Genomic DNA, 25245 nt, shown 5'->3' with positions numbered 1-25245 from the left:
CCCCCCCCCCCCCCCCCCCCCCCAGGACGAAGAAAGACACAACGAGATCGGGGGTACGAAACCCACGGAGCCAGGAACCAAGCGGTCCACTGTGTCCCCATGTCTGATACTCCCAGGCTCCATATCGCGAGGCCAGACTCGAGGTTGCTATGCACTACGGAAGTCTCGAGGCCCCAGTGGACGTGGTGAAAAAGATTAGTTCATGGCTCCGGTGGTGCCATATGAGACATTCTTCTGTCGTCATGTCGGATTCACCAAAAGAGGCACCAAAGCCTTGGTTATACATAGTACAGCTCGGAGATGATCATATGCCGTGACTCTCCAATCGCAACGGGTTTCTACATATTCCTTCCACTGCTCCAGAAACTTGGAGTTTTGTGTTCTCGTCATCAAGACATGGACTTTTTCCACCTCGACACCAAGTGGGTGCTCCTCTTGTGGCTTGCTGCCGCAAATCCATGGCTTTATATTTGAGAATGTCTTTTCGGACCGTCGTGAAAGTCTTCATACACCGTCGCCCCACTCTCCCCGCCGTCCCAGCCAATTAAAATTGCTGTATCCTCTTGCTTCTACTAGTTCCCGGTTTTAACTCTACTCTACTCGTACCGCGCCCGCCAAGCTCCCAGATTTCAAGCCATTACATCCATCTAGGGGTTGCACTAGCCACCCAGCCAGTCTAACTTAGCAATTATTCTAGCATGTACCTCATTGCATTGCCTCCTCTACTAAACTACCTATCATCACCCTCGTCACCCTCAATTAATCTACTATATCGTACATCGCCAATTATCGCCAAATCAACAAAGCGCTATCCTTCAATCGACGGTACGGATCGATCTATTACTTTTCAGTGCATTTCCCTAGCTAACCGTGATGCAGATGGCCGATGCAGCGACCCAGCCCGCGTGCGACCGTACCGCTAAACGCCCTATAAAGTGCGCTGTAAAGTGCCCTATAAAATTGGTTTAGTGCGTGTACTGGCTGTAGTCTGGAGTCTGGGCTTGGCATGGCATGAAAGAATGTAATGCCCAGATTTACTGGGCGAAATTTATGAAAGAATACAACTGCGAAGTGGAGAGTGGACCGCGGGTTGGATGTAGCGATTTTAATTGGCTGAGACAGCGGGGAGGGTGGGGCGACGGTGTATGAAGACTTTCACGACGGTTCGAAAAGACATTCTCTTATATTTTCTCATTTTCACCAAATTTCTCCCCTCTCAGATGATTCATGGGTGAATATCTCGCCTTCTGGGGCCACCCATTCGTTCCTCTCCTCCTTTTCAGACCAATGAGATGCTCCAATGTCGGCCTTTTTTCTCTTGATGGAGGCCGAGGGCGCTCAGAGCTCCAGCCAATGAGGCTCAAAAACAGGGGTCTGACTTAAACAACCTTTGCTCACCTTCCCGCACTAGCATGGCAGCTTCTGGTCATATCCCAACATACGCTCTCTCACAGGCTGACGCCAACCCTCCTACCCTTTTGTACCTTTTTCACACCTTTATTGCCGTTGGGACATTCCCTGTCTTTGTTCCACACGTGCTATAGACCAAGCTGGGAGTCTCCTGGATCATTCTTACTCCAAAACTCCTTCAGGGGTGTCTATGAGGAGAAGAAGAGGGGAGAAATGAGTGGTCAAGCCGGCAGACAAGTCCTCAATGACTCCAGTTTGAGCTACTTTTCTGGTTTCTCACCCCTCCCGATGACTTGCTTGGTTTGGACCACTAGCCGGCCCCAGGCGTATGCAAGCAGTACACTACCTTTCGGTAGATGATCGTGGATCTGGTCAGAAGGTGTGGGCGAAGATATCACTGGCAGACTGGGTCTAGAAGCAAGCCTCGAGAAGGCAGTTTTGTTCCAGGGAAAAGGAGCGTCCCGGCCCACTGGCAGCGCGCTTGTTGCGTTTCATGTTGGGGAGTTGGGGATTTATGGACAGGAGCAAGCGATTGCACCCTCTGACGATCGACTGGGCGACAAGTCAATCATGCCATATCCTCTTCAGGATACCTCAACGCCCGTTCTTTATGATTAAGGTATCCTGTTCACTCTGGGTTCACTCTGGGTTCATCTCGCCCCGCGTTTCAGCAATCGTGGCGGACGCTCCCACTGGTTGACAGTGTCAAGGCGACTCAACACTTCCGCGAGTAGGAGCTTTGCATAATCTCACGATGTGGATCAACCTTTGAAGATGGTGTGTTACGGCAGACCAGACATCATCCTACGAGTCATATGCAGCTCACCATTTTCAGCAGTAAAGATACTAGTGTCCACCAGATACGGATCCTCTTCCCCTCCGCTCTTAGTAGCCGCGCGTGTGGCTTGCATCAGACCAACGGCTTGCTAAGCATACTGCTATCAACAATCACGTTGAGATCTAGTCAGGTAATTTCAGCCCCTCTTACCGGCTCACAATCAAAAGGCTTTATATCACATGAGAGAACGGAAAACTCCATCAGCGATCCGCCAGTGTCACAAAAGCACGCCGGTTGCTACAGCATTGTGCCAATGTCATCGCCGGTCGGTGACGAGTTAGATGGAATCCCCTTTGATATCATAAATCACAAAAGGTACTTTTTAAAATGCACATTTCCTCTAGATCTAGGCCACAACTAACGTACGGCGTAGTAGTATGATTTACCAAGCCATATCGGTGACAGTGAGACCAATCTGCCATGACCTAAGACCGAGTAAGCATTATTACATTCGTGTTGGCTTCCTTCCCCGCAAAAGCTCTGATACATATTGCGAGTTAGCCTTGGCAACTGACAAGACAGTCCTCTTCTGGTGCCTCAATTTCACAATTGAGGATATAGCCTCGTCGCGTTCACACGTGCTCTGGGAGGCTATGAACCCAAAACCTGGATTGAGTGGATGTTTCAGATCCTTCGAGGGGAACAAGTCAATGTGTTGTAATCACCTCCAGCATCATGGTTATCCTATCGATAATCACGGCCGAGTTAATGAGGAGTGACAGATGTGAATAACTGTGAGCTGGGGTACTTTTCTTTGATGTGGCTCGCGGTGGTAGTGGTTTGTGTGCCATTCATCGGCGGGGTCGTTGGTGTCTTTGGGGGGGGGGAGCTGTCGGTTGTAGGTAGGTACGTATCTCCAAGCACTAGCGCTCTGGGATTACCACAGCGGAGCCATACTTTCCGTTTTTCCAGAAACGTAATGTAACTTACGTGTATTTTTCATAGCAAGGATACCACCCACTAACTCCCTGCTGACTGACGGTGGCGCTACTCTGTTTTTCCTGGCATCATTGTCCACATCTTGGACATCTGCAGTCTTCAGCTCTAGTTGCATGCCAGAGACCGGCCGATTCGTCTCTTGGTGCGTCGGGGTTTTTGTCATCCAGCATTGTGCATATGCATGGCTGAGCACAGCCTGCAGAGATAGACGAGGGAAATCGGAGTTACGCAAGCCCGGACGCAGTCAGTCAGGTATGTACTGCGATAGGTACTGTCAACCGCAATGGCGAGGACGTGACAAACTGAAGGGAGTTCCCGGCCTACACAGTACACACACATACCACGGGACTCCAGGTACGCACATATCCCAACATCTTGGCCACGGAAAGTGGCGTCGCGCGAGTCTGAAAAGAACGCACTTTGGGCTCTACAGTACGCTACAGTATACACACAGCTCCGGAGAACCCTGGCATCTGGGGTCGAGTTGATCGATGCCAGGCTCTTCAGATGCCCTGTCCGCCCGCCCGTCACCCGTGGTCTCCGGTAGCGTTGAAAAGTTTGTCGACTGTGAGAAACTTCAAGAAAGGAAAACCGGATACCCGAGATCTTGGCTTCCTTGGAATGTCGTCCTGTTGGAACCCAACTCTGGCTTACAGATGCTTGACTGCCGGACTACCCTATTACATGGAGCTAGCCCGGAAGCCATGGAGCCATGATAATGGACTAGGCAGACCCGACGTCGTCGATACAACATACGATAGATAGCACGGGGATTTGGGACTTGAGACGGGGCTCTTTTCCGGATTGATGATGCTAACTAGGTAGGTTTGACCATTCCTACTCCATCAATACGGTTGAAAATGCAGGCCAGATTGGGAGATGAGAGTTAGTCCATGGCCTTGAATGGCTGTCGAAAAGTGGCTTGAAACAGAAAGTGACCTCTCAGGCTTCGGCGCTGACCGGCCTCCTGACGATGGCAACATGCTCTGATTTTGGCGAGTTTTGTCAACCAACAGCAGCTGCAGCCAGCGCGGTGTAGCGGGCCCCATCTGGACCTTCCGGGCTTGTGGCTTGTCCGGCCACTAACGACGACGCATTCAAGATACACACCTCCCCCCCCCCCCCCCCCTCTCTTCTCCGCTCTGGTGTCCTCGTCGCTTGTTGTGGTTGCCCTCCCGTCTTCGTGTACACTACACACTAATGTACCCATGCATGCAGCTGTAGGTAGGGATGTTGGTGGTGTAGTATGAAAAAAAGGGCTCGAAGGGGGGCAGTGGCAGTGGGTGACAGCGCGAGTGACGGCAACGACGGGTACGACTATAACACCCACTACACCCCACCGTCCTAAGCACCCAGACTCTCTACACGAGATTTCTCACCCTCCTTCTTCTCCCTCACGAGCCCCTCGTCTCCCGTTCTTCTCTTTTCATTTGACGTTGCCGGCGAGTACGCTAGGCCCTTGTCTTGGGACTGCCCGCTTCGTCACCTTGCTCACCTTGTTTCTTATACTACAGTGCTCTGTCACTCTCAGGTCTCTCACCTCACCTCACCTCACCAGCCTCCCAACTTTCAACTCACAACCGGCCATAATGCCAGTCCAGCTATTACCGGCCTCGGCCGCCGCCTTTGCCCCAAGAGCATCTTCCGTCAACGTCGTGCTGGGTTCCAAGGTTGAGCCATGGTTGACCAAGACACTGAAGCGCATCAACAAAGTCAAGAGGCCTCTCAACAGCGTACCCCAGCACACAAAATGCTTGACTGAGACCCTGTCCTCACCGAATGCCATCTGGATCCTGGCTTCGCTCATGCTCCCCAAGGCTCCCGAAGACAAACTCAAGAACGACTCAAACCCGTTGGTTGAGGCCATCTCCAACTACCAGCTTATCCACCTGGAGGCTTACATCGTCCACGTCGACATGGTCCTGAGGAACGAGGTTGCCTTCAAGCTTACCCCCGACACCATCGAGTTGCTCATCGAGTATCACAAGGACGTCCACTGCCCCAATACCAAGGCCAGTACGTACGACTGGTCTGAGAAGGATCAGCAATGCAAGAAGCTTCACGAGGACTTTGTTCAGGCCATCAACAAGTTTGTCTTCACCACGCACGTGACGGCTTTGGAAGGTCTCGAAGAGGAGGGAGCTGGAGAATTGCTGGATGGTAGGAGCGAGGATGTCAAGAGTGCCGTCATGAACCTCTACAAGCCGCTGCTGCCGCCTCCGCCTAGGATCGTCGATGTCGTCCGTCAGCCTCCTTTGTTGCCCAGCTCTCCCGCCAACGTCAGCATGTGGTCGCAACCCACAACGCCCTCGTCGCTGCCTGCTCCTGTCGAGTCGTGGAGAGTCCTACCGTCGAGCCCCAGTGTGGCATCATCCGGATCCGCCAGCCCCCCCATGTGGGCAAGCATGGGTGTCAGCGAGGTGCAAATGCCCTCACCTACACCTGCTTATAGCACGCCGTCCTACAGCACGCCGTCCTACAGCACGCCTTTCTCCTCGGCCGGCTACTACTACGGCTCTACGCTCGTCTCCGCCCCCCTTCCGCTACCCAGTATGCTTGCTCCTCATTGCGGAGTTAGCATGGGATTCAACAACTTCGGTTGGGATCGCTATCAGGAGTACACCACGACAATGTGACAACCAACGTCTGCAACAACAGACACGGGTTATCCAGGTTATCCAGCCGCGACGACTTCCGCATGATCGCCAGTGTTCTGGATCTTTTGAATATCCACAAAGCCAGGACGCGGCACTTATGCCCATAGCGGCTGGGTGATTTGATCACACAAGCAAGAGGCACTTCGCCGTTTGGCATATGGATTCGGAGCGACATTCGACACTTCTTTCCTCAACCAACCTCCTCTCTTGGTGCATCTACTCCCGACTGGTTTTTCTTTTATCTCACTACGGGTTAGCGGGCGAGCGTCTATTTGTTTTTTGTGCCTTTTCAGTTTCTTTGGCTTTGAGATATCATCATCATCATTATCACCGTGTGCTTGGTCATCGGCTTTTCCTATTGTTTCAACCTCACATGGCAGGGACCTGGGGCGGGTAGTCTGTTTGCATTTACATCATGGCGGTTATAGGCTGGTTTGCGTGTTTTGCTTTTAAGAAGAAGACTGCAGCAATGCACCCACGGCTCGGCGGCGCAAGCCCGAGACAGAAACTTTCTTGATTGAGATTACCCCTTTTGTCTTTCACTTTCTTTCAATTTTTTTTTTGTTTTCCCCTTTTTCCACTCGCAGTACACGGCATTCAAAAAGGCTGGCATTTGGAAGATACCCCTTTCGCGGTGTCTCGGGCTTCCCTCACGGGTTTACCCCACCGCACATTCGCTTCAAGACGTTTCCATCTTTACCCTTTATCTTGGATTTTCATTTTGTCTTACGGATGATGTTTACGGCCTTTAATGTTGACGGATATAATCCCTATGGCTACGACGACAAAGACGACTTCTAACGATACGAAGGGTTTTCCATCTTACGACTTGATGTCGAAGTGAAGACCAACGGACTCGAAGCAAGAAACGATTGACGCTACCGTTCGGATTATATGCGCTCCTGATTAGAGGAAGAGAGGGATCACCCGACACGAACGAGACTGGTTCTCGGGATCCTCCCTCTATGGCATGGCCGATTTAACACCATCTAGCCGCCACCGCGTATCTGGAATATCGCAAACTCCGGCAGACACTGGTTGTCGACAAAGACTAACGATCTCTGATTCTTAGCCTGTCTGTCTTGCAGATCCAGCAAGAGGCTCTGGGGATATTCAGGTTGGGGTGCAGAGGGGGGACTTGAAGCAAGGATGGTTTTCTCTAAAACGCGATGCAGAAAAAGAAGGGCAATACGGAATAGTGTACGGCACTCACTGCTGAGCAGTGAACGGTATACAACATCATCACCTCCTTTCTGCCGTGTTAAGTTTGCTTTCTGGCCTTTCTTAGCCTCTCAACACCACCGACACACTGGACAAATTTGGTGAAGCGACTCTATCGATTATCCTCGTGGACTCTCGGGGGACGGGATTACTTCGGTGGATATACAGGAGGGGGACTGGCCAGCGGGGAAACAAGTGTGGTTCATCTCACCGCATGCCAAAGCTTCTCCATATCTCATACTAATAGCCAAACGGTTCTTGAACCGGCCTCGCATAGTTGGGATGGTTGAGAAGCAAGGCAGAGGCCTATGATTTGAAACAAGGTGTCCTGGCCGCTGAAGGAAATGCCACGCATTGTGCGCGGAACAAGAGCGACGAGTCACTTTTGCTGTGCGACCTGACTTTCTCGTTCTCATTCCATGTTTGATGGCGTGCGCATTCACTCACCGGGAATTCCTTGCTTTTTAATGATTTCAATCATGGGTCTGGGATGCTGGCTCGGGGTCTTTGGAGACTCGCTCTGTGAGTGAGTCGAGACGTGTAGTAGATACCCTGGTGGTTTTGGCCTATACGTTGTCGTGAAGGTTGGAGTAGTTATACCAAGTTGCGGATATCATATCTGGAAGTTTTTCAAGCACGAAATATCATGTACCTCTCTGCTCGATATGTCTGTTGCCCGCTGTGACTTGTGAGTCTTGCTCTCATCAAAATTGTTTATGATGCTACGTAGTGAACCTGGAAAGGCTCGGCAGTTTTTCACCCCCCCCTTGTCTGCAGCAACGTGACGATCTCCAACTTCGGCTCCGAAAGGAAGAATGGACGAAAAGATGAATGGTTGTTACAAGGGTAACGTTACCCCTCGCGCCCGTTCGGAGTTCGGGAATACACCGTAAGTGAAAAGTTTCAAAGCCGAGGTGACAGTACGGGAACGGTACCACGCTAACTATACTACAGTAGATACCCCTGTATCTGCAACCTCCCCATTATGCAAAATCACTATGTGATGCAAGGGATTCTCGTGCCCAGATTATTTTACTATGGAGATGCCTGCTACAGTCGATACCCCTGTTTCTGCAAGTAATCCGGGCAGCTATTTTGGCTTGCACTACAAGGCGGTTTTGTATATGAGGGGGTAGACTCCACTCTATACTATTGTATAGTATATAGCTGATAAGAGCTTCTAATAATTAATAAGAGGCTCTAATAGCTGGTAATAGCTTTGATAAGGGGCGATAAGGGTGCTGGAAACTACCTGTTAGGGCCTCTGTTAATTGTAAGTTTGTATAGCTGGCTGGCTGGCTGGACGGCTTGCAATTAGCAATTAGTAGGCATCTCTATAGTAAAATAACTTAGGTACGAGAATCCCTTATATTATATAGTAATTTTATATAATGGGGAGGTTGTAAATATATGGGTATTTATTATAATTGCTAATTGCAAGCCGTCCAGCCAGCTAGCTATACAAACTTGCAATTAATAGGGGCCCTAATAGGGGGTTTCCGGCACCCTTATCGCCCCTTATCAAAGCTATTACCGGCTATTAGAGCCCCTTATTAGCTATTAGAGGCTCTTATTAGCTATATACTATATAATAGTATAGAGTGGAGTCTGCCCCCTCATATGCAAAACCGCCTTGTAGTGCAAGCCAAAATGGCTGCCCGGATTACTTGTAGAAATAGGGGTATCGACTGTATCCTTCCCTACTTCACATGCCAACTAGTGTAGTGTACTTGGGTACCGTCCGCCAAGCGGGATCTCGAAGGCAAAATCAAGAAAATATTTCTGTAATGACCGCGATTTGCACGTATGGATGGAAAGATACGGTTTCCGGACGCCATGATCAACCATGATATGGAACATACCGCAGTAGACATGACCAAAAAAAAAATCTTCAAGTGTCGATCTGAGTCTGACTGAGATCTGGGGGTCCTGGGGGTCCGTGGCCATGGACAACCAAAAAAAAAAAAAAAAAAAAAAAAAAAAAAAAAAAAGGCCAAGGAAGCGTAAGCTGGCCAGTCAAAAGCAAGAACAAGGGGGTCTTCAGGTTTTTAGTTCCTTTTTCTTCCGGTCACCGTTCGGGACGCACCGAGGGCGGGGACCGTTCCGTTCATTGTCACACGACAACGAGAGACATCAGATGGCACGAACTTTTCTTGATCTTTTCCTCACCGCCTTCGTCGCTGCTATTGTGGAGCACGTGCGCTGAAATTGATGCGGCGATGGGAAGATTGTCTGACAGGTAGGGCCGTCACGGTGAGTGTGTGATGAGGAATGAAGGATTTACAAGGTGATAGCGTAGGGATGGAGAAGATGAGCGATGGTTACAGCGCTAAAATGACCCGTACCGGATGTTGCTCCGACCTCCAATCCTTTTTTCTACGTGTTTTTTTTCCGCGATACGCGGTAATAAGACGAAGCGACGTCGAGATACATATGGAAGTCTAGACTAGATAGCGTAGTGTCACGACGATGATCTCCAGAGTCCAGCCTCGTGCTATTAACTAGTTTTTACCGTAGTTGGTGTAGGTCTATCGTATCTGGCACACTAAAAACTCACATTACCATTGCCAAATTGGCCAGAATCTCATCAGTGAGACATTCCCGTAGAATGAGTCTAGTGTTGGATCGTTAGCGCAATCTTTCGAAGCTGAATGTCTTTCGTGGATCATTTGTTTGTTCCACACCTCCCACAAAAGAAGCTTACTGCTGCTACGCTGACTGCAATATCCGGAATTTGCAGCGACGGACACTATATTGACTGCAATATCCGGAATCGTTGTGCATACGACGTACCCTCTGTCCTCCTACCTAATTAACTGGAGAAGCTCAACACAGTACATACATAGTAGCTTCCGCAATTGCGTTATCGTCCGTCCCGTCAGCCTGTCGGGCTGTTGCATACATAGCGTCATGCCCGTCCGTCCCTTACCTTTGCATATGTATATCCACTTTCATGGCAGTTGTGCCACAGTAAACACTTTATCCTGCAGTGCTGAACTTGCTGATACGCTTCAAGTTGATGACACATGTGAGTAGAAAGAAAGACCGATTTATCCGGCCGACGGCAACCGTTGTCAGACAGTTTGAGTTGAATGGCGGCGGTAGTCGGCAATAAAAACGCAGCGAGGAATGGAAAGGAAAAGGCAAGGAGAAGAAGAAGCGAAAGTTACGAAATGGAATAGAGAAAAAATACACAGAGCAGGGGGGGACGCCAGGAAACACTTGTTTTAGCGTTTAGCGCCTCAAGCGGCTGCGGCCTGTTCAGCGACCGCTGTGGGGTTATCGGGGTGGGTGTGTCAACGGACGTCTGGGGTTATTCGATTTCATGGAGACTGATATTTGTTCAAGTTGCAAGCCAAAAGAGCCCAAAGAAGGCCTTTGCATATTACTTACTGGCCTTTCCTCTGAAATACGATTTTGCGGCGCTGACTACCTACACAGGAGTGTCAAGCCACCAACCAGCAGAAGAAATTATTCTCGAGTTCTTGACCTTGACATCTCCATTTTACCTTGCAGAGACCTGGGTGACAGCGCTTCGCTTCGCTTTGCCTGCGTTCTTGTTTACCATAGTAGGTATCCATGTACTTTGCCTGCGCGGACGGAGAAGTAAGTGCGCATGACACCCACCCACCCTCGCTCTTATGCAATGCAAATTGCCTTCTCTGCATACCCGGTCCGCCTCTTATAGGTAGGTAGGTTGCTAGATATGCAGTATACAGTTACAGTATACGCAGGCGGCAGTTTCCTGTTGGAGGCCTCAGTTTTGTTTTTTTCTGCTGTCCATTACTCATCATCCTCCATCTTCGGCACTTGACGACGCTGGACACTCTGTAACACATACTCGACACCCCCCGATATCGTACAGGTAAAGAATCAACTCTAAACGCATCATCTGCATATGCGAAACGGAATAAAACAAAACAAAACAAGACCGGACAGTCAAGCATATCTATCTACCTTGAACACTTCATGTCTCCCTCTATTTAGGCAGACCGCAAAGTTTACATATTTCCAGTATGTATCTAGAGATATGCGCCTGACGTCGAGTTGGGTAGTTCATCCGATGCTGTGGTCCGGTTGTTTGTTACATACACACCCTCGTTACACAAAAACCGTTGCGTAACAGGACCCGACGCTAGGTGGGTACATAATAGGTAGCAGTGAAGACCTGGAACATAAAATGTAAAGACAGAACCAAGACAAGGCATGGCAAGGCACAACCCGACTGCGAGCAAGTATTTGAAAGTTGCAAAAGCTGTTTGAGCAGGTAAAGTTCACAAGTCAGCGGCTGAAGATAGTTACTCAGGGTAGGTACGTGTCACTCGGAAATCTCTTGCGCTTTGTTGACTACCTCTACCTAGATACTTCCATGGACTGCCTAGGCGGACATCATGGCGGAATGGGCTGAGGGAGGGTGAAGGAGGGAAGAAGGGTTTACAATATAGTTCGTGAGATAATTGAAGATAGTACACTACGATATTTAGTCGAAGGGAAGTTCGGATATGCCTGTATGGGCTTAGCGTTTACCTATGTTTAGTGGGTACCATGGTAGGTCCAGCGAAGCATACCTACTCATCCATAGCGAATATACTTTATTTACAACGTCTTTTCTTGATATAGACACCGCGCTGGGTTTTTCATCAAGCGGTCTAAATCACAGTCTTTATGTTTCTTCTTGTTGGTATGAATATCTTTCTTGATATCTTTTTCCGTTCATTCTTTTCTTTTTTCCCCAGCGATGTTGATCAGGTGCGTTGCGGGTGTAGGAGTGTGCCAGGTTGAATGTGTTTCATGGAGGAGTGTAGTCTCTATTGGTGACACTATGATTGAAGTATGCCCAGGTGATATATTTCACCGAGGTATAAGTGAGAGACCGACATGTCTTGTTGTGTGTGAAAGGCCGAAGGATGACATTAAATCCATGGTCGGGGTCAAGGACAGGAAAGACAATAGCATTCGAGACTTTTCGTGCGCTCTAGTGCACATCTATCACCACGGTTTAGACTTCTAATAAACACCCGCTCACGCCGCCGCCACAATCTCCAACAAACTACCATGCAATCCTCCCTTCTCGGCAACGTCCTTGAACGTCTTCAACGCCTCTCCAACCGCCGACTCGGCGCCGACAACCTTAACCACCGCAACCGCGCATAGCAACACCCTCGCACAAGCCGCGAACACATGTTGATCACTTGTCCACTCCAGCGGCCCATCACTATTCGCCCGCACAAGTCTGGTAAGGTACTCCAGCCCTTCCTCCGTCCACTTACTGAGCTTGGCGAACGCAAGCCCGGACGAGAGGATGTCAGAAGATCCGGAAGCAGAGGCGCGGACGATGAGCTCCCGCTGCCAGCGTCTAGTTTCCCTCACCTCATCGATAAACAGATTCTGCTCCTCGGTGGCAAAGAGTGAGTCGTCGAACTGCAAAGCGGTGATGAGCTGTTCCGCTGCCGAGGTCAACTCAGAAGACTTTCCGGTCACTGGGGAGGAATTGCCGGTTGTGAGACGAGACACCAAGTGCTCTTGGAACTCCTCTTGCCCAAAGAACGTCTCGGACATCCAGACCGCTAGGCGATCAGCTGCCGAGGGGGGAACCATCTGCTGTCCGACCACGGGCGCGGCAGCGGCGGAAGCAAGATCGCGGACCTCGTCGTCGTCGTCAATTAGGGCATCGTAGAGCGCCGAGAGCGCAGGGAGGAAAGCCGTGGACCAGTTTGCTCCTGTTGTAGGCACGAAGCCGGTGAAGAAGGAGGTCAGAGAAGAGGCGGCCGCATAGCGCGTGTCAAAGGTGTTGTCGATGTCAAGCGCGTCGGCCATCATGGCGCCCCAGGCCCGGAGACGTTGGGCCATCTGGTTGTCGATTTCGCCACAGGCGGCGGTGGTGGTGGTGTCAGCGCTGCGAAGGGCAAGGGCGGCCATGAGGGAACCGCTGGCTCGGGTGATGGCGCAGGAGAGGTTGGGGTTAATCTCGCCTTGTTGGAGACCCTTCCAGGTTTGATCAATGGTGGCCATGAAGGGGAAGCCAACAAGCTCGGCTTGACGGCCTTGCTGGAGAAGGGCGTCGATGAGATCGCCGAGGTTAGAGATCGCCGCTGCTTTGATATCGGGGCTAGCGGCGGCGGTGGTGCAGACTTCGGCGTAAAGATTGGAGAGACCCCCAATGGCTTCGGTGGTGGTGATGGACTTCCAGGCGGCAGGGACCATCTCAAGCATTCGCTGGGTGGTGTTGATGTCCTTGCTAAGCGTGTGCAGAAAGAGTGCCCGTAGGACCTTAGTGTCGGAGACTGCTGCGGCGTGGTAGACGCTGGCAATTACAGCCTCTGCATCCAGGAGAGCCGAAGATGGGTATTGCTTGGTCTTGTCCATCACCGTGGCTGAATCAGAGCCTGGAGTGATGGCGATGAGTTCAAGGGCCGACTGGTTGACGATGGGATCGATGCTTGCCAAAATGTTGAATATCTCAAGGTAGGCAGCCTTGACGACGGGGCATGTCTTGAAGTTGTCACTCTCGTCGGCAAGCCTGCGAAGGAGAACCTTGAGTTTGGATGTATCTTCGGAAACATCCGCACCCAAGCTGGTCTTGCGCTCCAGAACAAATCTTGTCAGCAGGAGGACACCATGGATGCGGTTGGCGCGATCCTCAGACTCCTCAAAGAGCCGCTGGATTTCTGCGACCCAGTCTCCTTGAAGAAGGAAGGAGCAGAGTGTCCTGGCCGCAATTTCTCTGACGTGCCAGAGGTGGCTATCGAGGTAGCCTTCAATATGACCTTGGAGTTCAGCGCGGTAAGACTCGGGGGGACCGGCACGACGAATGATGTCCAATGCCGGGAAAACGGCCTCCGCGGCGGCTGTCTTTGCATTTTCACCAAGAGCCTTGTTGGCAGACTCCAACAGTCCCAGAATAACACCTGGCAGTGTTGGGTACTTGTTATAAGAAATACGAACGGAGACACCGTCCCAGCCCGATTCGATGATGGCCTTGCTCTCACCCGTTCCAAGCAAGCAGTCGATAAGACTCCTTAGCAACAGGAGACCGCAGTTGCGAATGGCCCATCTATATCTCGTTAGCATTCGATCCGACTGCTGGTGCATGTCTGCAACTTACACTTCGGACTTTAGGTTGTTTGCAGCCAGCTGCAAAGTCCTGGCCAGGTAAGCCTCGGCCTTCTTGCTCAATAATGAGCTCTTGAAGATCTCTCTGAGCGAATTCAGAGCATGTACTTGTGGCAAGTTCGATCCATCAGTTTCCGCTTGCGTGACCGGCTTCTTGCCAATCTCCTCAAGCTCGCTGAAAACCTCGTTGAACGAGGGCGATTCGGCGTTGGCTGTTAGGATGCCGGCAACTAGGGAAGGAATACCCGCAGAACGACGGGTGGTGGAGGCCTGACTCATGATGCAGTTGATGGTGCCCTTCAGAGAGTTAGCATAAGGTAGCCAAAGAGCCGTGATCAGTTCCAAAACATACCTTGTACCATTCGCGAAGCAAAGTGTTGGACCCTGCAGTCTCGTGGAAGACAATGGGGAGCTTTTGCGTAAGCTGGCAACATGTCGTAAAAGTAAGAGATACCGTAGAGAAAGCACCACGATGCCTCAAGCTGGAAAGCTGCTCAAATGTCAAGTACCCGGTATCTTGGAAAACGGGCAAAGGAGGGAACGGCACTCCCGGGCCTGGAGTGAGACGCAACGTCTGGAGCATCAGTCGCATCAGGTTGCTCGACTCGTGAACTGCACGGAAACTGTAACTCAATAGGTCTTTGGTGTCCAATCCCTCGATTTCCTCCATCTCCTCGGGCAAGTGGCCTTCCGGAGAGTCATCGCATAGCACATGCCTGACTGCTACCCAAATACGCTTGGCACAGTCGAAGACGCGCTGATATAATTGATGGATGGCTTCCAACTGTGTTTCGGAAAAGGTCTCCTTGGCCAGCACAGGCCACGCATAGCTGATGGCGGCAAAATCTGGATGTACGGGGTTCTCAATGGCGGCGTGGCCCAAGTCCTTCTCTGCCTTTGTGACCTTGTCTTCAAGACCACTGATGATCTTGGAAATGTGAGCAATCTGGAGATCTGCACCATCTAACCATCGGCACAGAAGTCCCTGGGAGCGAGCAGCGCCGTCACCGTGATCAGCGCGGCCAGTTCTGTCTGCCAAAGCCCGGGCTTTTAGGCAAAAGTCTTGCAAGACCTCGAGTTGGGTCTTGCTATTGAGACTGGGTTGTGCGGGGGACTTGATGATTTCTTGAGAGAACAAACCCAGAAGGTTAGAGGCGGAGTCTCTGACATCGTCAAAAGGGTCCAAGAGTAGATCCAGAAGAAGGCGGATCCAAGTGAAATCCGAAGATATTGACTTTGAAACGTCCTCATCGACAACATCATCCGTGGCACCAGCGTGTTTTCCAACCTTCAACGCCAAAAGTGCCGCTCTCATGGCTGTGATGTGGCGTTGGTAAGACGTTGTGGGCAAAAGCTCACCCTTCAAAAACCCAAGGTACCACGAAAAGAAAGCCTCGTGGCGGTCAAGTACCTCCCTGGCCTCAGTGGGACTCTTCAACAAGTTCTCAGGAGCGGGCTTCTTCTTTGATGATGTCGTATCCTTGTCCGCAGGCGCCGGGTTCTGCTTGCTGGCTGCTTGGGCAAGGCTTCTCTGGGCAACGGAGATAACGTTCTTAACACGCCGAATCAGGTTCTTCGTATAGCCGAGCACCTCGTTGCGCAATTTGGCGTCAAAGTCGGCATGGAAGGCGGCGAGGTGCTTCCTGAGTAGGTCAAACGCTATCCGGGAAAAGGGCTTCGTAGTGGCCTGGGATGAGACCAACAAGGAGAAAGCGCTGGATCTGACGGAGAGTGAAGGATGTGTGAGGAAGCTTTCGAGGACAGTGTCCCGAAGAGTTACCTTGCTTGAAGACTGAGAAGCGTCAATATCATTGCTGGGTTCTTCCACGAGACCGAACCGCTTGCCGGTCTCGAGTGTCGCCAACTGGAGCAAGAGAGTCAGATCGGTCAGATCCTGTGTAGATCCGACGGGTATCTCGCTGCGGTTAAACGCCTCGAGCAGCTTCAGAGATTCGACCTTGTCAGTCTTGAAAATAGGAACTAGGACGTAGTTCTTGATATCCTCCAAGACTGCTGGTCTCTGGGCCACAGCCTCCTGTAGCCACGTCTTCCAAACATCGACAGTGAAATTTTCGCTTTCTTGGGTACTTAAACCCTTAAAAATATGCACAAGACATTTGCCGGCATGAGGGCAGACGTAGGGAAGCTCCATCCATGAGAACAGCTCAAAGACAAAGGACTTCCACACGGAGAGATGAGGTAGATCGGCGACAGAAGAGTCGACCTCGCGATACTTGCGAGCAACATCGTCGAGGGAAAGAACCTTTTTGTTCAAGAAGTGGTCCAGACACTGCAGGCCAGACTTGGTCAGTTGCATGGCAGACTTGCGAGCGACAATCTCCACGATGGTCTTGAGGATGTGTTCCTTCACTGCCTTCCCAGTCTCGGGTTTGGGATTGATGGTCGCCGAGGCCACAAGAACATCGAGAATCAGTCTCAGGGCACGATGCGGGTCGTGTTCATACCACTCAAGGTAGAAATGAAAGAGCTTTGTTGAGACAGGCTCGGTGAAGGCCCATTCCTTCAGCTTCTCGTCTTTGGCCTTGGCGCATTGCTGAACAAAGCTGCAGAGCCTTACGACATCGTGACCATTGCCGTGATACTGGCGAGACTCGGAGGCGTTGCTGAACAACTTGGCGAATATTGCCTGTGCGATGCTAACACTGGTGTTAGTGAATGTCTGTATATGTGTGATTGAGAATTTCTCACAAAGAATAACTGGAAACTGAAGATATCCGAAAGAAAAGAAACCTACACTGGGAGTGACTCGGTGGGTTGTGACAACAGCCACTTGGTGATGGTGTTGGCATTTTCAAACACTTCAGGGCCCAGTCCGGCTAGCAGAGCGTCCGTGTCAATGGTGCTGCTGCCGGGGGCATTTTGCTGGACTTGGGTTGACTCCATCCCCGCAGTCCAAAAGGGAAGTTATGATTGAGGGACCGGGTTTAGACGTGCATCCGAGACTTCGTTGCAGAGTGATGACTGGGGAAAGGGAGGCAATGAAGAAGGAGCGAAGAGTGGTAAGTGCCTGACCGTCAATGAGCCCCCCAGTTAGAATTGAGGGCCTGAAGTTACTGTGATAGTAATCCACCTCTCTGCTGGGCACTCATGTAAAGTATGAGCGACGAGTTGTGAAATTTTGGGATCTTCAAAGGCCTATAGCATCACCCACTGTGTGTTTACATCCACTGCGCATGTTCTGGGGTGAATCCACTCCGGCCACCGTGCTTGTTTTGGGTCTGAAGTTGCCTGCCGCCATGCCAAGAGATACCCCTGCACTGTATAGAATCACAAACGAACCCCGTAAAAGATGCAAAAGCGAAGTCCTGAGAAACCTATGAAGGGAACATGGAGAATCCGTTGAATATCTCTGTTCAAGGCGTAGTCTAGCTTCAGATGCCCACGATGTACTGCAGTTGACCTTTCAATAAGGTCTTCTTCATAACAGCTTCCGTTGACTTCCACTTCGATATGTTGACATAGCCTAAGAGTATGTATATTCATATGTAGAGGTACATATGACGCCAATCGCTCGCACGGGCCATGCGGGCGCCGTAGAGGTAAATTTTTTCGAAGTTCCGACGTTATCGGGGGCCAAGACAGGCGTCGGTCCAAGTTGCGCGTGAGCCGGAGCCAATTCGAGATCCCATCCGTCTCGCCCACCGACCCGTCCGTCACTCCTCCGAAGATACGATAGCTTACTTAGTTGCCGACGGCACCACCCACCCACCCTTCCCTCCGGCTACCCGTCACCACTCTTGCGCGCAGCAGTCCGCGGTCTATCTGCTTCGTGTTTCCCAACTGTTTGACGATCCGATAACCCATCGAACCCCTCCACTTCAGTCACAATGTCCGGCCTTTGGAACACCCTCACCGGAGGCAACAAGAAGCAGCAAGAGCAGCAAGAGCCCGCCGCACCCGCCCCCAGCGCACCTCAGACAACCACCACCACCGCTCCTTCATATCCCTCACCCTTCGATGCTAGCCAGCCCCAAGGTGTCGAGGCCTTTCTCGGTAGCTCTTCCTTCGCCGACCCCACACAACTACACCCTCTCGCCGGCCTCAACAAGGAAACACTAGAATACATCTCGCTTGAGGATACCCCGCTGCCCGATGCCGCCAGCGCCTCAGTTCTGCCCTCGCGCGGCTTCACCGACGACCTCTGCTACGGAACCGGTATCACCTACCTGACGGCCCTCACTATCGGAGGCGCGTGGGGTTTGAAAGAGGGTCTCCAGAGATCGGCCGGCCAGCCGCCCAAGCTGCGCCTCAACTCCGTCCTTAACGCCGTCACCCGTCGCGGTCCCTACCTCGGCAACTCGGCCGGTGTTGTCGCCATCTGCTACAACCTAATCAACGCCGGCATTGGTTACGTGAGGGGCAAGCACGATGCCGCCAACTCCATCCTGGCCGGTGCGCTTAGTGGTATGCTCTTCAAGAGCACCAGGGGTCTGAAGCCCATGATGATTTCGGGTGGTATTGTTGCGACGATAGCCGGTGCTTGGGCGGTATGTTACCATTTTTCGTATGGCAGGCGTAGACTGGAAATACACCTTGCTAACTTGACTGTGTCACTAGGTCACCAGGAGGACGTTCTTCCCCTCCCCCCAGACCAACGAGGTTGACTGAAGTGGGGACGAAGAATGAAACAGGAAAAAAAAAAAGTCGTCTTCTGTTCCCTTCATCCCACGACTCTCTGGCCATCTATCGTTGCTCCATGAAAAGAGTGCATAGCTAGCCAGCCTTCTCTATTATTTTAATCTTCGAGAGAACCGACAGAAAAAAACCAGTGTCTTTCTCTCCAGCACGGAAGACCACTGCGAAGAAGATGTGTGTCTGTTCTTGGGTCAACACGGAGCAAAGGGGCAGCAGGCACGGACTGGTGGATGTGTACGAACAAGAGAGGGAAGAACGAAAATAAAGCGACACTGGGCTGGGCAGGGCTTGAACAAGGCAGGACATGGAAGAGGGGCCAAAGGGCAGGGTGTGTGCATAGTGGTGCATAGCGCAAGGGTTAGTCTCATCTCTCTCCTCCCCGTGTGTGGAAAATTGTATGTATTATAGCGGATCATATGGACATAGAGCGCAATCGCCCCGGTTGGGCATATGGGGCATTGCGGCAGGCTTCATTCAAACTTTGAGTCTATTGCGGGTTGTACATGACTGTTGGCTCCGGGTTTTATGATAAGATAATAGAGGTAATGTTTGGTGTGGGATATATTGGGCATGTCACCCTGGCACACGTTTGTGTCGAGAATAATTGCAAGCAGGTGTGAATTCAAAGTTCGAAGCGACTAAGGGGCAGGACTGCGAATGAACATATTCACTCCCTTAGGATAAGGCCCATGATCTCCGACGAATTCCATATTCGCCGCAAGACCGGAAATCGTACGCACATTGTTCCTCGAGTATTCCCCATGCAAATCTTCGGCTTGAGAACAACAGGCAAGCACCAGTTTCAATACATGGAAGCTGAGAGATCAAGACAGGTAGGAAAATACGATCCTTTGAGAATCGACAGACTAGACGTAGTGAGCTACAAGTCTCGGTAACGATGACAACTTTGCCTCTTCATGCTAAGTCCCTCTACAAATCCCGTTCTAGCTTTCTCTAAGATCGGAGACTAATAAAGGAAATTTCCCATCCATATCTTTGGTGATAAAAAGAGAAACTACCACATCATCGAGCTTACATCGTTTGGTTCCTGGTGTGGGATGCTGTTGCAAAAGGAGAAAGGCGAGCTCGACATGATCATATGTAACGTGTAATGTATCCCCACCTTCTTCCTAAACCACCATAGAAAGCCACTTGAAGAATATACAAAAACTCGATAGTATACCAACATAACACTTTAGCATAGAAAGAAGACAACGTCGGACCTATCCACCTTTGTCAGTTTAGGATGAACCGGGGCAGCGCATTCACGAACCACAACAAAAACCAAGCAGGCAATGAAGTCGTAGATGACATAAGTATCAACAAACAAGATGATCAGGTGCACGAAATGTAATGTTCCTATCTTGAGTAGGCGGGTATCATAGATCATGTCTGAATACTGCCAAGGCATACGTTCATAAATTTCATACACTAAGAACAGTCGTCACAGCCGGGTCGTCATGTGGGCGTAAAGTGCCTTGAGTTGTGCCTCCCGTTTTCGGTTGCGGGAGCCTCATACCTGCCCCGGCCGGCTTTCGCCAAGTACCTAATCAAAAAAAAAAAAAAAAAACAAAAAAAAAAAAAAAAAAAAAAAAGAGGCAGACGAACTTTAGGAAGACGGAACTTCAACTGCGCTGCCGCAGTTGGGAGACATAAAAACTTCAAACCAACTCGATTACTGATTTGTACCGCGCCCGCCGCATATCAGGAAGAAGGACCATTACCGCCACGACAACGGCAAAAATACCCCGAATTGAAAGCACCCACAGCAATTAGAGAAGAAGCAGTCAACATGTGCTGTTGCATTCCTTGCTGGCCGTTTGCCGACGTCGATTTCGAGCGCGAACCGGTCAACCGGTACGGCGACAAGTATCACTATGCGTTTAACGAGAGCACGAGGGCCTGGGAGCTCCGCGATGTGGTAAGTTTGTTTGCTTTCCTTGTTGCAAGATTTCCACCCAAGAAATTGGGAGCAGCAGCAGGTCAGGTACCTCTGAGGGTTAGTACTCTCTCTTGGATCCGAGGACATCGAGCAGACTCGAAGACTTGTTTGAAGGAAAGAGCGTTTGTTGGCAGGACAACGATCACGAGGATTCAACGACAGATCCAAAGTTGCTTGGCTACAACGCGGGGCTGCAGGTTTCCCATGTGGATATCTTGCCGTGATCCCTTCACTCGCGCTCAGTTTCTGCGCTCCCCAGGCAACAGCGGATCACCTTCCATTCACTTACCACTCACTTCTACGGATTTCACCTCTGGAGATTACCCAACGACAGGCGGATTCTGCAGCAGAGGATCACGCGCTGAAGTGGAAGCTAGCCACAAGACACGCTGAGAGATCGATGTCAGAGGGACTGCATTGGCAGCCGTGCTGGTGGTGAAGATTCTGCGACGACCCTATGGCAAGAAGTGGAGGCGGTCAGCGAGCACCTTTTTAAATCCACGCCGCGCACTTACACCCATGCCCCTTCCCTTTTATTTCCTTCGGGCCCTCCTTCCTCTCGTATTCTTCACAAACAACCCTCTCCACTCAAGCCGGACCACCGCACACGCCGGAAGTCCACCTTGAGAAACCAACTTTGCGTCCCAACCCATCATGGGCGCGCCTCCAGACAAGGCCAACTTCAAATCTCCAAAGAGGGTTTCTTTTCAACAAGGCCTCGAGAAGGACGTCCAGCCACTCCCCTTAAAGTCCGCCCTGCGCAAGCGTCCATCATTCCAGGAAGAGTCACCTGCCCAGGAAGAACCGACCAGTCCTGAGCACTACCCCGCCTTTCCGCCTGCCGGCCCGGGAGTTTCAACGTCCTCTCAACAAGTCTTCACTCATCACACAGGCCCGGGAGGAATACAAGCCGACCACAAGGCAGCGCAACACCATCCCTCCTTCATCCCCGCGTCGCCTTATCAACAACTCCAACCGTGGCAACTCGGCTATAATCAGCAAACCGCCCAGTGCCAGACCGTGATCCCTTACCTCCCAACAACATACCAAGTCAACATGTCCCAGTACGCCCTCGCCCCGGCCAATACTGGCGTCCATTTCCAACCCCAGGTTGGCGACACCTCCACCGGCCCTGAGCTTCATTACTATACCCCGCGCCACGACGGACAGCTTGGTCTCCAGATGCCTGTCCAGCAGGCCGCTCAGTATATGGTCAGTCAGACTTGTTCTCCGTCCTCGAGCATGCAGGAGCCCGTAGTTGGGAAGCAGTACCCACAGTAATACCAGGTGCCGAACCAGGCTCCCAACCAGATACAGTACCAGTACCAGAGCCAATACCATGGCCATTATCAGAGCCAGTGGCAGGCCGGACTCTACCCGACTTGGGACCAACAGCAACAGCAATACTTTGCAAGTGTCGTTGATTTGCGTTTTCCACTTGTTTTTTTTGCGTCCTCACTGCCAGTAGTTCGAGTGAACCACTGCTTCCCGTGTCCTGACTGCTTGCTGCTTTCCAAAACATCGCCACTGATAAACGAGCTTTCAAGAGTCGAAATTTGCTAACTGGTCACAGGCTACCGGAATACCCGTTCCGATGCAGCAGGTTCCCGGCGCCGCTCCGCCCGGCTATATCGTCCAGCAGCCTGTCATGCCGCAGCCTGCCATGCAGCCGGTCTTGGTCCAGGCCCAGCCTGTCCCCGGCCAGCCCATGATGATGGCTCAGCCCCAGCCTGCGTACGCCCCGGGCGCGACCGTGATCGTTGCAGGTAATGCTCCAGTTGCCCCCATGCCTGCGGTCCCCGGTGCCGTTCATCCCGAGCCCGCTCTCGGCGTGGGCCTCACTGCCAGTGAGGTTGCCGCAAACAACGAGCAGATCGCTTATGAGAACAACATGGATGAGGCACAGGATTTTAAGCCCGCCGACGATGACCCGTCTCGCATGTATCGCTGCCGTGAGGTTGACGGAAACTGGACCCTGCGCAACAGGTTCACGATTGACAACCTTGGCGACTGCCGCTGGTACATGACCGACGATGGCGTCTTCTACGCCGTCCGCATGCAGTCCTAAGTCTGGATGGAGAAAAGGAGACGGGTTTCTTGGTAAGTTGTTCCGCATGCGCTTGTTGACATCGGATGCTAATGTCTGTAGACACCATCACCATTCATCGTTGGCAAGGTTCGGCGTTTTGCGGGTTCGGTCACTGGCGCTTGGGATTGCGTCTTTTGTTTTGATTCTGGTTTTCCTCTTCATTTTGCGATCAATCGGCTCAAAGGGTTTGCCTTCAGTGGAAGCAAACAGAAGCTTGAAGTTTCCGAAGGTAGCAATTGTGATTGGCACATTGGGTCGACGTCAAACTATTACCTGGTTTAGTTCTTGCTTGACATTGCAAGCAGACGGATGCATAAAGAATGTTTCTGGCAACAGGCAATCGCGTTTGCAGGACGTTTGCTACTTAGATATCGGTCCCCTCACAGCAGTGCTTAATTAAATATCCAGTTGCCTAGCTTTGGTGCCCTTCGAGGTATGAAGACTGTCATCGAAAGGTCGTCGACCTGAGATTGAATGAAACGATGTCGTTCAAGGTTGGCTAGGAGCACCCCTTGTGATAAATGATGGAGGTTGTCATATGCAAGGAGGTACCTGCCATTATGTACAATATTGCTGCATGAACAGCAAAGTCTTTCTGTTAGTATTCTAGCTGCAAGAGATATATGCCAAATGGAATAAGGCACATATCACGCCGTGTGTCTGTTAGTGTGATCGCTAGGCTGCTTGTGTCGTAAACACTGACCACTAGATGGAGCTCAGTGGGTACTTACCTGTCCGGATGTGTGGACTGTCACCCCACCCCCGCATCGTCTGAATCCTTGGATGGCGCAATGTTTCTGAACCAATCGTTGACACCTGCCCGACCCGCCCATTTTGGGAACATCAACGACATCACCTCATGAAGAATACCTAGTATCGACATGAAACAGCGTATACTTGTAAATATACACTCAATCCATATACACCTCAGGCCATTGCACACAGTTGTTCATACAATCGTACACACAACTCAAACTTCATCAAACAACTACATCCCCAAACAACTACCAAGATGCTTCTCATAGGCCTAACCGGCTCCATCGCCACCGGCAAATCAACCGTCTCCTCCCTCCTCTCCTCACCCCCCTATAACCTCCCCATCATCGACGCCGACCTTCTCGCTCGCAAAGTCGTCGAGCCCGGCACCGCCGGCTACAACGCCATCGTCTCCTACTTTGGTCCCACCACGCCCGACCTCCTCGTTCCCTCCGGGCCCGATATGCCCGAAAACGGCCCCACAGGAAAAGGCCGCCCCCTCAACCGCCCGGCCCTGGGCCGCCGTGTCTTTGGTGACTCCCCCGAGGTGCGCAAGGACCGCGCCCGTTTAAATTCCATCGTCCACCCGGCCGTAAGAAAGGCGATGGCGCTGGCGGTGCTGAAGGCGTATGTGAAGGGATACAGAGCCGTGGTGCTGGATATCCCGCTGTTGTTTGAGAGTCAGTTGGACAAGTTCTGCGGGACGGTATTGGTGGTTGGAGTGAAGGATCCAAAGGTGCAGATGGAGAGGTTGAGGGCTAGGGATCCGCATTTGAGCCAGGAGGATGCGGAGAATCGGGTGAGGAGTCAAGGGGATGTGAGGGAGAAGGCGGAAAGGGCGCTGGAAAGGGGGGAGGGGAGGGGGTGCGTGGTTTGGAATGATGGAGATAAGAGGGAGTTGGAGGAGCAGGTGCGGAGGGTATTTTGGCAGGGGGTGGTGGAGAAGTATAGTCCGAGGTGGTGGGCGTGGTTCTTGTGGATGTGCCCGCCGGCGGCGGTGGTGAGTGCGTTGTGGAATTATTGGGCGAATTTGAGGGTGGATAGGAGGTGGAGGGAGAAGAAGGAGGCAGAGAGGGCGAAGTTGTGAGTGAAAGGGGGGATTTGTGTTGATACCCGCCTAGTCTCTAGATGGGATTGCGAGAGGACACGATGATGAGATGAGGACGGTCGAGGAGAAGGACACGTGGACGGAAAAGGGTGGAAAGATGGCAGATGAGTGAAGGGGACATTTTCTCAGTAAGGAAGGTGAATTGTCGTGTTCACTTTATCTTTTTTCGTGTCTTCAAGGTTTCTGTTATCGTCCTGTTCCAGTCTCATCGGGCCTGTCTGTCAAAAGAGGAATTCACTTTACAGCCACGACAATGATGGAACGTGGTGGATAAGTGGTATACAGACTGAAGGGATATCCTTCTCGGCTGGCGACGCCATGATCTGTGGTCTGTTGTCCCTTTTTCTTTTGTTATCAAGGTTTGGTTCACGTCCTGTTCGGATGCAATGGACGTTGGCCGTTTAAAAAAGCCGTTCACCATGCAGCTGATGTTTTGGTTTCGACTTGATAGTCTCGATGATAGGGACAGGGTCGATACGACGAGGTGAGCTTGGGATCAACCACATATCAGATTGA

At 51.4% G+C, this 25245-nt stretch overlaps 6 protein-coding genes across 6 annotated transcripts; 4 read left to right on the top strand and 2 right to left on the bottom strand.

Annotated features, from left to right (window-relative positions):
• Positions 1–2895: 2895 nt before the first annotated feature.
• NEUTE1DRAFT_100952 (uncharacterized protein) lies at positions 2896–3561 on the bottom strand (the record flags this gene model as incomplete). Its single annotated transcript, XM_009852840.1, has 3 exons — positions 2896–2987; positions 3179–3323; positions 3529–3561. The coding sequence occupies 3 exons, from the start codon at positions 3559–3561 to the stop codon at positions 2896–2898; spliced, it is 270 nt and encodes an 89-aa protein (XP_009851142.1).
• A 1023-nt stretch (positions 3562–4584) lies between these two features.
• NEUTE1DRAFT_82256 (uncharacterized protein) lies at positions 4585–6366 on the top strand (the record flags this gene model as incomplete). Its single annotated transcript, XM_009852839.1, has 1 exon — positions 4585–6366. One exon carries the CDS (start codon positions 4777–4779, stop codon positions 5821–5823), a length of 1047 nt encoding a protein of 348 aa, XP_009851141.1.
• Positions 6367–12002: 5636 nt separating this feature from the next.
• NEUTE1DRAFT_122379 (uncharacterized protein) lies at positions 12003–17082 on the bottom strand (the record flags this gene model as incomplete). The annotated part of the gene is made up of 4 exons (XM_009852838.1): positions 12003–14119; positions 14171–14475; positions 14531–16835; positions 16934–17082. The coding sequence occupies 4 exons, from the start codon at positions 17080–17082 to the stop codon at positions 12088–12090; spliced, it is 4791 nt and encodes a 1596-aa protein (XP_009851140.1).
• A 707-nt stretch (positions 17083–17789) lies between these two features.
• Positions 17790–18821, top strand: NEUTE1DRAFT_63568 (mitochondrial import inner membrane translocase subunit tim23; the record flags this gene model as incomplete). Its single annotated transcript, XM_009852837.1, has 2 exons — positions 17790–18686; positions 18757–18821. The coding sequence occupies 2 exons, from the start codon at positions 18027–18029 to the stop codon at positions 18805–18807; spliced, it is 711 nt and encodes a 236-aa protein (XP_009851139.1).
• Positions 18822–20626: 1805 nt separating this feature from the next.
• Positions 20627–22844, top strand: NEUTE1DRAFT_82248 (uncharacterized protein; the record flags this gene model as incomplete). Its single annotated transcript, XM_009852836.1, has 3 exons — positions 20627–20755; positions 21473–21988; positions 22350–22844. The coding sequence occupies 3 exons, from the start codon at positions 20627–20629 to the stop codon at positions 22842–22844; spliced, it is 1140 nt and encodes a 379-aa protein (XP_009851138.1).
• Positions 22845–23753: 909 nt separating this feature from the next.
• Positions 23754–24791, top strand: NEUTE1DRAFT_63566 (uncharacterized protein; the record flags this gene model as incomplete). The annotated part of the gene is made up of 1 exon (XM_009852835.1): positions 23754–24791. One exon carries the CDS (start codon positions 23878–23880, stop codon positions 24706–24708), a length of 831 nt encoding a protein of 276 aa, XP_009851137.1.
• Between the last annotated feature and the right edge of the window lie 454 nt (positions 24792–25245).

Source organism: Neurospora tetrasperma (assembly GCF_000213175.1).
Source record: "Neurospora tetrasperma FGSC 2508 unplaced genomic scaffold NEUTE1scaffold_3, whole genome shotgun sequence".
Classification (NCBI taxonomy): domain Eukaryota; kingdom Fungi; phylum Ascomycota; class Sordariomycetes; order Sordariales; family Sordariaceae; genus Neurospora; species Neurospora tetrasperma.
The sequence above is the reverse complement of the archived record's forward strand: the minus strand, read 5'-3'. Positions and strand labels throughout refer to the sequence as shown.